The 15,762-nt window shown below is 45.4% G+C and overlaps 1 protein-coding gene across 1 annotated transcript in view; it reads left to right on the top strand.

The window, feature by feature from the left end:
* The window catches only part of PDZD7 (PDZ domain containing 7), an 86,326-nt gene that overhangs the window by 47,235 nt on the left and 23,329 nt on the right, over positions 1-15,762 (top strand). Inside the window, exons 10-11 of the mRNA XM_066600935.1 lie at positions 5,586-5,627; positions 9,349-9,512. Coding sequence (XP_066457032.1) covers positions 5,586-5,627; positions 9,349-9,512 — 206 coding nt within the window. The remainder of the gene's footprint in view (positions 1-5,585; positions 5,628-9,348; positions 9,513-15,762) is intronic.

Raw genomic sequence — 15,762 nt, 5'->3', positions numbered from 1 at the left:
CATTCACACATTGAGTATGTGAAACACACCCTTCGGCTCCTCATCACCACCTGCACTATATCTTAGATTATGGAGCTATTCTGTGGTGATAAGGTCCCTTAAATGTTGAAAGGGTAAAATCTGCTGCACATATGCATCAAAAGGTGCAGCAAAATACTCAGCAAATCTGCCTTTGTGAGCTTACCCTAAAAGTTTTTCTGTTGCCCCTTTGTTGTGTCCGCTGTGTTGCCCCGCACTTGTATGTGTAGCATGTTAGCCCTGTACATTATGCAGAGCTAGCAGGCCTCCACCAGACCCTACCAGTGATGCTGGGCAGAGGGTAACATGGTTTTCTTGTTGTCCGTTTGCTATACCCCTTTTCTAATAAGGACTTGGACTGGGACTCTGTGCTGAGGGGACCGTATGCCAGTGTTGAGCAGCATGTACAGGAGTTGCATGTTGCACACTTGTAGCTGCCCACTGAGGCACAGGGCAATACCTACTATATAATGAGGGTAGCTTTGTGACTAGTATATAGACAGGGCAGGCTGTGGCAGAGAGTGGCCTCTAAGAGCCCCACATTCTCCACAGGAGGAAGGGCAAGAGCCAAAGTCACACTAGAGCAAGGGCGTAACTGTAGAGGATGCAGGGGATGCGGTTGCACCCGGGCCCAGGAGCCTTGGGGGGCACATAAGGCCTCTCTTCTCCATAGAGGAAGCCGAGTACCATGAATAAAGCATTATAGTTGGGGGTCCAGTTACAGGTTTTGCATGGGGGCCCAGGAGCTTCAAGTTACGCCTCTGCACTAGAGCACAACCTCCCAATTTGGTGGTATCTCAAGGTCCCTTGTCCCAGTGTGATTACCACCCAACAGTAGTGCCACTGTTGTGAAAAATAAAAGTTAGTTTTTAAACTGCAACTTTCTGTTATTCTGAGGGAAGCGCCTTTGACAAGTGATGCCCATCTGTGGAATATACAGTACTTTGTGAACCTTTTAGGCAGATGTGCAAAAAATGCTGTACAGTAAGAATGATTTCAAAAGTAGAAGTGACAATAGTTTATTTTTGTCAATTAACAAAATGCAAAGGGACTGAACAAAAGAGAAATCCAATTCACATCAGTATTTGGTATGACCACCCTTTGCCTTCAAAAAAAGCATCAATTCTTCTAGGTACACTTGCACACAGTTTTTGAAGTGAGGTTGTTCCAAACATCTTGGAGAACTAACCCCAGATCTTCTGTAGATGTTGCTCAAATCCTTCTGTCTCTTCATGTAATCCCAGACAGACTGGATGATGTTCTTGAGATCCGGGCTCTATAGGGGCCATATCATCACTTCCAGGACTCCTTGTTCTTCTTTTTACTGAAGATAGTTCTTAATGGTATTGGATGTTTGGGGTGTTCATCCTGCTGCAGGATAAATATGAAGCCAATCAGATACTTTCCTAATGGTATTACATGATGAATAATTATCTGCCTGTATTTCTCAACATTGAGGACACCATTAATCCTGACAAAATCCCCAACTCACCCATGCTTCACTGTTGCCTGCAGACACTCATTATTGTACCGCTCTCCAACTCTTTAACGAATAAAGTGCCTTCTGTCAGAGCCAAATATTTCTCATTTCTACTCATCCCTCCAGAGAACCTGCTGCCATTTTTCGGCACCCTATGTTTTCGTGCATAGTTGAGTCACTTGGCCTTGTTCCGATGTTGGAGGTATGGTAATTCTTCCATAAGGACCACTTCTGGCCAGATGGGTGTACCTGGGTCCCATTGGTTTTTGCCAGTTCTGAGCTGATGGCACTGCTGTACATCTTCCAGTTTTGAAGCGAAGTAAGCATGATGCGTCTATCCTTGGCCTGCCACTGCATCTACGGTCCTCAGCACTGCCTGTTTCTTTCTGCATCTTCAGAAGAGCTTGAACAGCACATCATGCAACCCCAGTCTGCTTGAAATCTTTGCTTGAGAGAGACTTTGCGGATGCAGTATAACTACCTTGTATCTTGTTATTGTGCTCAGTCTTGCCATGGTGTATGACCTGTGACATGACCTGTCTTCCATAACCTCACCTTTGTAGCAGACTTTGGCTTTTCCTCACCCCATTTTAAGCCTCCTACACAGCTGTTTCTATTAATGACTGCGTTTCAACCTACATATAAAAATGATGATCATTATCACAAGTTTGGTGTAGTTGGCCAATCATCCGCCTGAGTATAATCCTAAAAAAGCTCTGACTTTGTGCAAGTGTATCTAGCAAAATTGATGCTGTTTTTGAAGGCCTCACACCACATCCTGATATGATTTAGATTTCTCTTTTGTTCATTCACTTTGCATTTTGGTAATTGACAATTCTAAACTATTAACACTTCTACTTTCCAAAGCATTCTTATTTTACACACCTATCTACACCTTTTGCCCGTTCCTGTATTTCTCGGTACAGTTTGGCACTGCATGTTGCTCTCCAGCAGCAGGCTTGATACCCGGCACATTATTGTCACAGTGACACCTTACAAAGTAGGAAGCCTGTCACTGCTAAGAAGGATTTAGTGACCAATCCAATTTATTTCTCCTGTAATCTCCTCCTATATTTGAATGGTCCCCAAATCCTGTTTGGATTACCTCTAGTGAACTTGAGTTCCAAAAAAAACTCTTGCTATGTATAACATTTGATTGAGAGAAAAACTAAACTTTGATATATAAATGAAAGGAGTTTCCCATAATTTAACATTAACAGGGTTATCTGGGGACAAAATGTACTCTTAAGAAAGAAGCCTTATACCGGTTTCACACCTACTTTGGAACCTTCGATCCAAAGGTTCTGCCTAAGATCCCGCTCAAAATACTAGAAGAAAAAACGCTGCATGCAGTGCTTTTTCTTCTATCTGAAAGCTGGGTAGCTGAGCAGAAACCAAACGGACCCCATTATAGTCAATGGGGTCCGTTTGGCGCTGAGACGGAACCGTTTGGCCGCGGGTATTCACCTTTCTGCTCCCCGAAGAGAGCAGGAAAGTGGAACCCCGGGCACAGGTGTGAAACTACCCTCCCTTAACTCTACTGATCTCCCGTCTGCCGGAGCCCATTCCCCCGTTGGCCTGCACTTTCAATTACAGTGATGACATCCCGACAATGGAACATGTGTCGGCTACAGTTTAGTTTTGGCTGTAGTAAACTTGACGTAAAGATCAGCAGAGGATCAGTTCTGGCAGAGCGGGTGCGGCGGAGGATTGGGTGAGGTATGTCTTCTTTTATTTTAGCATTGTGACTAGAGATGAGCGAATCTACTTGGTTCGGGTATTTTTGAACTCGAGCACCGCTTTTTCCGAGTGACTCACTACTCGGGCGAAAAGATTCGGGGGGCGCCGGGGGTGAGCGGGGGGTTGCATAGGGGAGTGGGGAGGGGAGAGAGAGCTCCCCCCTGTTCCCCACTGTTACCCCCCGCTCCACCACACCGCCCCCGCCCCACGACGCCCCCGAATCTTTTCGTCCGAGTAGTGAGTTACTCGGAAAAAGCGGTGCTCGGGTTCAAAAACACCCGAACCGAGTAGATTCGCTCATCTCTAATTGTGACCCCAGATAATCCTTTTAAAGTGATATCCTCATCTCAGATATTTATGGCATACCTACAGGATATGACATAAATGTCTGATAGATTTTGGCCCCCTCTGAGACCCGCATCTATCCGTAGGAGACCTCATCCGCATTCAAGCTACTAAAGGTGGACGGATTTAAGGGAAACAGCCAAACATAGCTCTCATAAAGAAGCAGCAGTAAGTGTACTAGAGTGGCATGCTACGTTATTAGCATAGCATGCCATGTGTAAAGATAACAATTGCTACATCCATACAAGAAGAACATCCTTAGTGTTGTATGGATTTCTTTGTCCCATTGCTCTGCTGTTCAGTGGGCAGCCCAGGGGTCGAATCCTCATAAACCACACATTAGGGATATTTGAATGGTAGACCATTCAAAATCTTTGGGAATGACAGAGATAGCAAAGTACAATGCTCGGTTATCTCCACCAGTACTGTAGTCTTTGAATGGAACATAAGTGGGTATGCTCAACTGCCACTCCATTTAAAGAGGTTGCCCAGGGTTCGAAAAACATGGCTACTTTCTTTCAAACACAACACTACCCTTGTCTGTTGGTTATTGCAGCTCAGTTCCCATTTACTTAAATGGAGCTGAGCTGCAATACCCCACATAACCCTATGGACAAGGGTGGTGCTGTGTTTGGAGGAAAGCAGACATGTTTTTTATAACCCTGGGCAACCCCTTTAATCTCCTCCTCACAGCACAATCGCATATATAGGTGATAAATATTGATTGTGAGATAGCCTTTTTAAGAGTGTTCTAATGGGTAATCCCAGGCTATAGTACATTCTTAGTTGCACAGCCCAAGCTAGAGATGGATTATTCAACTCTGATTACATGTTGCCAGTATTGGACAATTTGAGTCACTTGCAACCCCAACTGTTAGGCAGAGACATTAACAAATAGTACATTTTAAAGCCCATTTACACACAAAGACAATCTGTCACAAGACTGAAAGATTAACAGTTTTAGCGATTGTTTTGCATAAACTGCTAATGGACACCAATGTCTATTCGCAGTTTATTACCTTCATTTGCATGTAAATGAGCCTTCAGCAGCTGTTTGCAAATCCCAGCATGTGATCTGGACTTTGCACTCAGCTGCATTGTCTTCACAAGGGCTGTCAGCTGAATACAATGTGGATACAGCTGCTTTTGTGAAGAACACAGAGTGCAGTCCCTGCTATCTCTCTCCGCTGAACGATGGATTTTATGCTTACCTAAAAATCATCGTTCAGCCGAAGAGTGAAAATTGGAAGCTTTTAAACGAAACAATTATCGCTCAAAAGCCATCGTTTGAACGAATCGTTGCGTGTAAATGGGGCTTTACTCTGGCAGGCTTGTCCCATCCATATATCATAAGGTTAGCCATTCATTTGAACATATAACTAGTATATAGCTGGTAGTAAGAGCTGATTACCATTTATCAGGGATTTCCGAAGCTGGCCCCATGGAGATCAGCTCAACACATGGGCTTTGATTCACAAGGGTTGTCTTCATAAGAGGTGAAGCTTTTGCAGTAACATATACAAGTATAGAAGGTAGGAGGGCCCATTTCGAAGACAAAATTGGGCCTTATTTATATACTGGATATTATCACCCAGGACAGAAGGATCTGGTATCTATTTTCCTCGGTACTCTCTTACCATGATGCTTAAGACATTCTTAACCCCTTGTTTTCTAGTAAGCCAGTTCCTCAGGGGAGGGAAGACCTGTATTGGTTCCAGACAGAAAAGGGGCTGGGCTCAAACATAGCAGGACCCCCTTCTCTCCATTGGCCCCTTAGCAGCTGTATGGTTTGCCTCTTTGATATATACGTATCTTTTATATAGACACCCAGTGTCTATATATATATATATATATATATATATATATATATATATATACATATATATATGATTCCTATAAAATTCAACTTGAGAATTAATTTGTAGATTATCCTGCATACTGACGGGTTCCAGTTAGTGGTTGGTTTTCTCCATGGCTGTAATATTGTTTCTATTTTTTCTAGTTAATATTGTTCAGAAAATTATGATCAGAAGCCTGAAGAAGGGTAAATGACTAACTCAATATGTGCAGAAGGTGTGTGGTGTTCATGCAACAATCATATAAAGATGCAGATACCTGATTAATAACCTGCATTCTGCTACCAGAGCAGAATATGCACTACTGTCTTGTATTTATTAAAATGGAAGAATTTGATTTAGGGCAGATTTATGATATTTAATAGTGGATCAACACTTCCACTCAATCACTCATTGCTGATTTTTTTTCATACTTGATGCGACTTCTGGCAACTTTGTTCAGGATATTTTTTTATGGAAGACTTAGCTTGTGAGAAATGTCCTATTTTTGTATGGATTAGTTCATGTAAAAGTCTTCTATAAATATAGTAGTGCCCCCTAGTGGCAAAATCACAAGGGGGTCAGAGCCTTTTTCTTGCCAAAAAACAGAAACCTTGTTCCAAAAATTAATAAACAAAGCTTTCAACAATCTCTACGGTGATGCATCTTTGTATGTGTTGGGGCTGTTATGAGCATGTGTTCACATATGTATTCTTAGAACTCACCCAAAATGAAAACCTGCTGTACAGTATATATCCTTTATCAGATGTTCCAGATACTGGATTAATCTAAGTGTGATTGTTCTCAGGAAGAGAAACCAAGTAATCCTGTAGATATGATACCTTTTAACCCCTTTCCGCTCCAGGGCGTAAGTTTACGTCCTGGCAGCAGGGTACTTCCCACAGCAGGGCGTAAACTTATGTCCTGGGGATAGTGTGAGATTACTTATGAACTCGCGCTATCCCACAGCGGGAGCCGGCTGTCAGCCATAGCCGGCCTCCCGCTGCAACAGCGGGGGTGCATCGGAGACGCGCCCCCTGCTGTTAACCCCTTCCCTGCCGCGATCTATGTAGATCGCGGCATGGGAGGGGTTCTCAGAGGGAGTGCGCTCCCTCTGTGATGTCACCGGGGTCTCGCAATATAATCGCTGAGAGCCCGGCTGGTTGCTATGGCAACAGGACGTCAGATTGCCATAGCCTGTGATCGCTGTATAAGCTTATCACAGCGATCATCAGTGCTATACTGTAAGTGCCCCAGAGGGACAAAAATTGTGTAAAAAAAAAGAAAAGAAAAATGAATAAAAAAGAAAAATGTAAAAAAAAAAGTAAAAAAACCCCTTTTTTATGCGTTTTCTCATATTAGCATAAAAATAGGTAAAAAAAAAATTTAAACCCCACATATTTGGTATTGTTGCGTCCGTAACGACGTGTACAATAAGTTGCACATGCTTTTGACTGTGCAGGGAAAAAAGCGTTAAAAAAACACTAAAAAACTCCCTAAAAACGCAATAAAAGTGATCAAAAAAGCCGTATGTACCCCAAAATGGTACCAATAAAAACTACAGCTCCTTGCGCAAAAAATAAGCGATCATAGAGCTCCGTACATAGAAAAATAAAAATTTTACAGGCCTTTGAATGCAGCGATTTAGAAAATAAAAAAGATTTCAGTGGAAAAACCTAAAAAAAGTAAGAATTTTGATATTGTTGTAACCGTACCGACCCGCAGAAAAAAAGGATTGTGTCATTTATGCTGCATCATTAACGCTGTAAAAAAAAAATCTATGGCAGAATTGATGCGGTTTCTCCCCCTGCTATCATAAAAAAATAATAAAAGTTTTACAATATAGTCTATGTACCCAAAAGTGGCGCCGATAAAAACTACAGTTCGCTACGCAAAAAACAAGCCCTTATACGGCCGCGTCGACAGAAAAATAAAAAAGTTATGGCTTTTGAAAAATGGAGAAGAAAATCCGCCAAAAATCGTTGCGTCCTTAAGCCCAAAATAGGCAATGTCCTTAAGGGGTTAATGGCCTACAAAAATACATGATGTTAATGTGAGCTCCCGGACCTCACAGGGTCCTTCATCAAGGCATAATGAAATGGATCTGAAGAGTACGTATGACAAGGTACAGGCATGGTGGGATTAATTTCTAAAAAAATAAAAAAACATCTAAATTGATTGCGTTCTAATAGAAGTATTTGCAACTGCCAAGTGACACTTAGTGACAAATACTTTTATCCATTATTGTGAGATGTGCTTCTATCACCGAAAGGTCCCTGCGCAGAACAATGTGTAGGTCACTATATATCACACAGCTAATAAGCATGGTGCCAGTCATAGAGCACCTTGTTAGTGCTGCCTAGTTTGCCTATCCACTCGTGACCTACGGATGGAAATTAGTAGTGCGCTCCCTTCCATGTGATCTAATAGTATTATTATTCTTTTTAAAGTAGCAATGGGACCCCTTGCCTGCTAGGCCCCTTTTACCTGCTGCACAGGTTGCACATATAGTACTGTATGTCTGCCCCTAACTACTACTTTTTTGTTTTTCATTGGTTATCTGTTCTTAGTATGATACTCCGGGTCCCAAGAGTTTGCAGACTACCATGGCACTTCCGTATCAATAAAGGATCCCCCCCCAAAATGGGATCCACTGGGCCCCTGAGCAGGGGGATTCCCTGGATATGCATTTTGGGAGAATCCTTTTAATTGCTTGATTACAAAAATATTACTTTCTATATAGATAATAGATCATTCAATATTTTAAAAATTTTTTAAGGGAAAAGTCTGCGCAAAACTGATACTGTGCACCAAAGCAAGCATCATACATCATCCTCTACGGACCTGCAAGCAAGCATTAGTCCGGGCCACCAACACAGCTTGGAGCTGACATTTTGTGGTTTGATCCCGAGTTTATAAATTTTGAAGCCGACTTTAAAAAATTGTATAGGAAACATTAAATATGGCTGTTTCCATGAACTTTAAAGTGAATGTCCACCCAGCCGTACCGTTTTGTGTTTTTAATCTAAAAAGGTTCAAAATTCTTTGCTGGTAAATTATTTAATATATTTTTAAGGAGGCCAAAACTTTGTTTTTCCAGATACAGAGCTCCACATCTTCCACAGAGACAAAGACTTAAAAAAAATATGCTGTCTGCAGTCACCACTAGAGGGAGCTGAGAAGTAAACTCAATGATTGCACTCAATGATCACAGAGTATGCAATAAGCTCCTCAACTCCCTCTAGTGGTGACTAAAGGTAGCATGTTTTCTTTTAAATATACGCCTATGAAGGGGATTTGGAGATTTGTAACTGAAAACTGAGCCACTGTAAAGAAATGAATCACAATATATTTAGGTGGAGATTCACTTTAAGCTTTGGTTTATGTACCAGTGTTGATGATTGTCTGTGATTTTCTTTAAAGGGAACCTGTCAGCAGAAAAATTGTTTTAAAACCGCCGCTATAGTGTTATGCAGCATGACACAAGTGGGGCATGAATGCAAAACAAGTGAATGCAAAATGCGCTAGTGTTTGCACTTCGCGTTACTGCGCATGTGCGGGTAAGACATGACCAGAGGGGCGCAAGGCAAGTTCGTAAGATTTCAGTGCTACCAGTACTGGCATCAACACGCAGAGGGAATTGGTGGGTGGGAGGAGAGGGTGGGTGCCGGGTATGATGCACTGACTTGGATGGATGGTGGCATTGCCACTTTGACTTGAGATGGCGCATTTGGAAACTGGGCATGAAACCTTCAAAGTAAGAATTTCTGGTGATGCTAAAAGGTTTCTTTTGGGTATACCCATGTGTGCCCCACTTGTGTCATGCTGTATAACACTATGGTTTTAAAAGGATTTTTTGCTGCCAGGTTCTCCATAAGGCTTCTGTCATTGGCTATGATTTCAGAATTAAAACAACCTAATTTGCTCTAGGAAAAGAGCGGGCCCGGCCATTTTTCTTTGGGGCACAGCGGGATCTGAATGCACTTTACAATGGAGATATGTCTATGGAGGATCGATTGGTAGTTACAGAAGACATGGCCCGAAAGCTGCTCAATGAAGATGAGGTAGTGGCCGTGGTACGCCATTGTAAAAGGGTAAGTGTGGGATTGTTTCACCTCTAAGTAGGGGAAAAAATAAGTGAAAGAATTAAAAAGTAGCCCGATACCTTATATTTGTTAACCCCTTCAAGAGCACAGATTTTTCATTTTTTTGTCCCTGCCTTCTAGAGCCATAACTTTTTCTTATTTTTCTGTCAACATAGCTGTATGAAGGCTTGTTTTTTAACTGACAGGTTGTACTTTTTTAATGCTGCCATTTAACTTACCATATAAAGTCTCAGTCACCATCAAATGAAGGTTAATCATGGTCCTCGTCTTTCCGACTGCAACATATGGCTGTGAGGCGCGGACATTGAGGATAGCAAACAGCAGAAAATTTGACGCTTTCGCACTGTGGTCTTGGAGAAAACTTCTACGAATCTCCTAGACAGCTGGGGTCACCAACAAAGCTGTCCTGGACCGGATCAACCCACAGGTGCGCCTGGAAGGCAGGATAACAAGAGAGAGACCGACTTACGTTGGACACGTGATGAGGGTTAATACCCTGGAAAAAGAGATGCTACTTGTAACGGTGGTAAAAGGAAACAGAGAAGATGAAAGACACGTTGGCTGGACACCTTCAAGAAGAACACGAGAATGGACATCAGGCAATTGAAAGCTGTCGTACAGAATAGAGAAGCATGGAGAAGACTGGCCCACAGAGTATCCAAGAGGCGGACACGACTAAACAGATAGAATTGGAACACTGTACTGAAAACTCTTAGAAAATTTTAAATGGGGTAAAATGAAAAAATGCGATTGTGCAAATTTTTGGGGGTGAAGAAAATTTAGTTTTCACGGCATTCATGGTGCAGTAAAAATGATATGTGAACGTTAGTTTACAGGTCAGAATGATTATGGCGATTCCATATATATATAGTTTTTTATGCCATACTACTTAAAAAAACTACTTTTTTTTACACAAAAATTGCTGGCCATCTCCCCATTTTGAGACACGCACCTTTTTGTATTTTTTCAGCGAGGCTGTGAGGATGTGTGAGGGCTCATTTATTGCCAAGTGAGCTCTGGTGTTTATTGGTGCCATTTTGGGGTACATATATTTTTTTGCTTACTTTGTTAAATCTTTTTGGGAGCTGTGGTAACCAAAAAGCCACAATTCTGGCATTTCTTACTTTACTTATTTTTTGCAGTGTCCACTGTGCGGGATACATAGTATGACATGTTAATAGTCCTGACATTTTTAAACACGATACCAAATTTTGTGGGGATTTTTTGTTAGAATTTTTATGGGGAAAGGGATGTGTTGAACTTTTAACATTTCTTTTTACAGTTTTTAAAAATTTTATTCAAGCTTTCTCTACATTTATTTTCAACCTGCATAGGGGACGTAAACATCCGGTCACTTGATTGCTTGCACTTCAGTATTGCAGTATATAGTAATCTTCAATGTTGCATCCATGCATGGCAGCACTGGAAAGACTTCTAATACTCCGGACTGTCATGTTAACACATCAGTACCTTGTTGATTACATCCTGGGGGAGTGCCAACAAGTTGCCGGACACCCTATTTCCCCGCTGGCTATTTAGATGCATCAGTTTTGACCACGGCATCTAAGTAGTTACCTGCCAAAATCAGAGCTACCTCTGGTTGCAGCAGTTGCTGTCAGCTGTCAAAAAACGCTGTGTATGGAGTGGACTTGGCTCCAAAGCCTGCTCCATAAACTCTTTGCAGCGCATGACGTATATAAATACATGATGTGGTCGGGAAATGGAAAGCATTAGAGATGAGCGAGCACCAAAATGCTCGGGTGCTCGTTACTCGAGACGAACTTTTCGCGATGCTCGAGGGTTCGTTTCGAATAACGAACCCCATTGAAGTCAATGGGCGACCCAAGCATTTTTGTATATCGCCGATGCTCGCTAAGGTTTTCGTTTGTGAAAATCTGGGCAATTCAAGAAAGTGATGGGAACGACACAGCAACGGATAGGGCAGGCGAGGGGCTACATGTTGGGCTGCATCTCAAGTTCACAGGTCCCACTATTAAGCCACAATAGCGGCAAGAGTGCCCCCCCCCTCCCAACATCTTTTACTTCTGAAAAGCCCTCATTAGCAATGCATACCTTAGCTAAGCACCACACTACCTCCAACAAAGCACAATCACTGCCTGCATGACACTCCGCTGCCACTTCTCCTGGGTTACATGCTGACCAACCCCCCCCCACGACCCAGTGTCCACAGCACACACCAAACTGTCCCTGCCCAGCCTTTAGCTGCCCTCATGCCACGCCACCCTCATGTCTATTTATAAGTGCGTCTGCCAGAGGAACCGCAGGCACACACTGCAGAGGGTTGGCACGGCTAGGCAGCGACCCTCTTTAAAAGGGGCGGGGCGATAGTCCACAATGCTGTACAGAAGCAATGAGAAATCCAATCCTGTGCCACCTCCATCTGGAGCTGCACACGTGGGCATAGCAATGGGGAACCTATGTGCCACACACGATTCATTCTGTCAAGGTATCTGCATGCCCCAGTCAGACAGCGTTTTTTTATAAATAGTCACAGGCAGGTACAACTCCACAATGGGAATTCCGTGTGCACCCACAGCATGGGTGGCTCCCTGGAACCCACCAGCTGTACATAAATGTATCCCATTGCAGTGCCCTGGACAGCAGAGCTAACGTCAGATTAAATGCAGGTGGGCTTCGTCCCACACTGCATGCCCCAACCTGACTGGGCTTTTTAATTCATAGACACAGGCAGGTACAACTCCCTATTGTGAAGTCCCTGTGGACCGACAGCATGGGTGGGTGCCAGGAAGCCACCGGCGGTACATAAATATATCCCATTGCATTGCCCACAACAGCTGAGGTAATAATGTCATGTTTAATGCAGGTGGGCTTCGGCCCACACTGAATGCCCCAGTCAGACGGGGGTTCTTTAGAAGTGGACAGATGCAGTTACAACTCCCTGTGGACCCACAGCATGGGTGGCTCCCTGGAACCCACCGGCGGTACATAAATATATCCCATTGCATTGCCCATCACAGCTGAGGTAATAATGTCATGTTTAATGCAGGTGGGCTTCGGCCCACTCTGCATGTCCCAGTCAGACTGGGGTTCTTTAGAAGTGGACACATGCAGTTACAACTCCCTGTGGACCCACGGCATGGGTGGGTGCCAGGAAGCCACCGGCGGTACATAAATATATCCCATTGCATTGCCCATCACAGCTGAGGTAATAATGTCATGATTAATGCAGGTGGGCTTGGGCCCACACTGCATGCCCCAGTCAGACTGGGGTTCTTTAGAAGTGGACACATGCAGTTACAACTCCCTGTGGACCCACGGCATGGGTGGGTGCCAGGAAGCCACCGGCGGTACATAAATATATCCCATTGCATTGCCCATCACAGCTGAGGTAATGTCATGTTTAATGCAGGTGGGCTTCGGCCCACACTGCATGCCCCAGTCAGACTGGGGTTCTTTAGAAGTGGACACATGCAGTTACAACTACCTGTGGACCCACAGCATGGGTGGCTCCCTGGAACCCACCGGCGGTACATAAATACATCCCATTGCAGTGCCCAACACAGCTGATGTAATGTCAGCTGTAATGCAGGTGGGCTAAAAATTAATTTGATTACACTGTAGGCGAGGGCCCCCAAAAATTGGTGTACCAACAGTACTAATGTACCTGAGAAAAATTGCCCATGCCCAACCAAGAGGGCAGGTGAAACCCATTAATCGCTTTGGTTAATGTGGCTTAATTGGTAAATAGGCCTGGAGGCAGCCCAGTAAATATAAAAATTGGTTCAGGTGAAAGTTTCAACGCTTTAATGAGCATTGAAACGTCTAAAAATTGTTTACAAAAATTATATGACTGAGCCTTGTGGGCCTAAGAAAAATTGCCCGTTCGGTGTGATTATGTGAGGTTTCAGGAGGAGGAGCAGGAGGAGGAGGAGGAGGAGGAATATTATACACAGATTGATGAAGCAAAAAGGTCCCCGTTTTTCATGGGGATAGAGAACGATGCTTCCATCTGCGGGTGCAGCCTACGTATTGCTTAGGTATCGCTGCTGTCTGCTGGTGGAGAAGAGAAGTCTGGGGAAATCCAGGCTTTGTTCATCTTGATGAGTGTTAGCCTGTCGGCACTGTCGGTTGACAGGCGGGTACGCTTATCTGTGATGATTCCCCCAGCCGCACTAAATACCCTCTCTGACAAGACGCTAGCCGCAGGACAAGCAAGCACCTCCAGGGCATACAGCGCGAGTTCAGGCCACGTGTCCAGCTTTGACACCCAGTAGTTGTAGGGGGCAGAGGCGTCACGGAGGACGGTCGTGCGATCGGCTACGTACTCCCTCACCATCCTTTTACAGTGCTCCCGCCGACTCAGCCTTGACTGGGGAGCCGTGACACAGTCTTGCTGGGGAGCCATAAAGCTGTCAAGGGCCTTAGAGAGTGTTGCCCTGCCTGTGCTGTACATGCTGCCTGATCTCCGCGCCTCCTCTGCTACCTGGCCCTCGGAACTGCGCCTTCGGCCACTAGCGCTGTCAGATGGGAATTTTACCATCAGTTTGTCCGCCAGGGTCCTGTGGTATAGCAACACTCTCGAACCCCTTTCCTCTTCGGGTATGAGAGTGGAAAGGTTCTCCTTATACCATGGGTCAAGCAGTGTGTACACCCAGTAATCCGTAGTGGCCAGAATGCGTGTAACGCGAGGGTCACGAGAAAGGCATCCTAACATGAAGTCAGCCATGTGTGCCAGGGTACCTGTACACAACACATGGCTGTCCTCACTAGGAAGATCACTTTCAGGATCCTCCTCCTCCTCAGGCCATACACACTGAAAGGATGACAGGCAAGCAGCGTGTGTACCCTCAGCAGTGGGCCAAGCTGTCTCTTCCCCCTCCTCCTCATCTTCCTCCTCCTCCTCCTCACCGTGCTGAGATATAGACAGGAGGGTGCTCTGACTATCCAGCGACATACTGTCTTCCCCCAGCTCTGTTTCCGAGCGCAAAGCGTCTGCCTTTATGCTTTGCAGGGAACTTCTCAAGAGGCATAGCAGAGGAATGCTGACGCTACTGATATCAGCATCGCCGCTCACCACCTGGGTAGACTCCTCAAACTTTCCAAGGACCTGGCAGATGTCTGCCAACCAGGCCCACTCTTCTGAAAAGAATTGAGGAGGCTGACTCCCACTGCGCCGCCCATGTTGGAGTTGGTATTCCACTATAGCTCTACGCTGCTCATAGAGCCTGGCCAACATGTGGAGCGTAGAGTTCCACCGTGTGGGCACGTCGCACAGCAGTCGGTGCACTGGCAGATTAAACCGATGTTGCAGGGTGCGCAGGGTGGCAGCGTCCGTGTGGGACTTGGGAAATGTGCGCTGAGCCGGCGCACCTTTCCGAGCAGGTCTGACAAGCGTGGGTAGCTTTTCAGAAAGCGCTGAACCACCAAATAAAAGACGTGGGCCAGGCATGGCACGTGCGTGAGGCTGCCGAGCTGCAGAGCCGCCACCAGGTTACGGCCGTTGTCACACACGACCATGCCCGGTTGGAGGCTCAGCGGCGCAAGCCAGCGGTCGGTCTGCTCTGTCAGACCCTGCAGCAGTTCGTGGGCCGTGTGCCTCTTATCTCCTAAGCTGAGTAGTTTCAGCACGGCCTGCTGACGCTTGCCCACCGTTGTGCTGCCACGCCGCGCGACACCGACTGCTGGCGACGTGCTGCTGCTGCTGACACATCTTGATTGCGAGACAGAGGTTGCGTTGGAGGAGGAGGAGGAGGAGGAGGGTGCTTTAGTGGAGGAAGCATACACCGCCGCAGATACCAGCACCGAGCTGGGGCCCGCAATTCTGGGGGTGGGTAGGACGTGAGCGGTCCCAGGCTCTGACTCTGTCCCAGCCTCCACTAAATTCAGCCAATGTGCCGTCAGGGAGATATAGTGGCCCTGCCCGCCTGTGCTTGTCCACGTGTCCGTTGTTAAGTGGACCTTGGCAGTAACCGCGTTGGTGAGGGCGCGTACAATGTTGCGGGAGACGTGGTCGTGCAGGGCTGGGACGGCACATCGGGAAAAGTAGTGGCGACTCGGAACTGAGTAGCGCGGGGCCGCCACCGCCATCATACTTTTGAAGGACTCCATTTCCACAACCCTATACAGCAGCATCTCCAGGCTGATAAATTTGGCTATGTGCACGTTTAACGCTTGAGCGTGCGGGTGCGTGGCAGCGTACTTGCGCTTGCGCTCAAACACTTGCGCTAGCGACGGCTGGACGCTGCGCTGACAGACA

Source organism: Eleutherodactylus coqui, chromosome 4 (assembly GCF_035609145.1).
Source record: "Eleutherodactylus coqui strain aEleCoq1 chromosome 4, aEleCoq1.hap1, whole genome shotgun sequence".
Lineage (NCBI taxonomy): Eukaryota > Metazoa > Chordata > Amphibia > Anura > Eleutherodactylidae > Eleutherodactylus > Eleutherodactylus coqui.
This window is presented reverse-complemented; position numbering and strand designations above follow the sequence as displayed.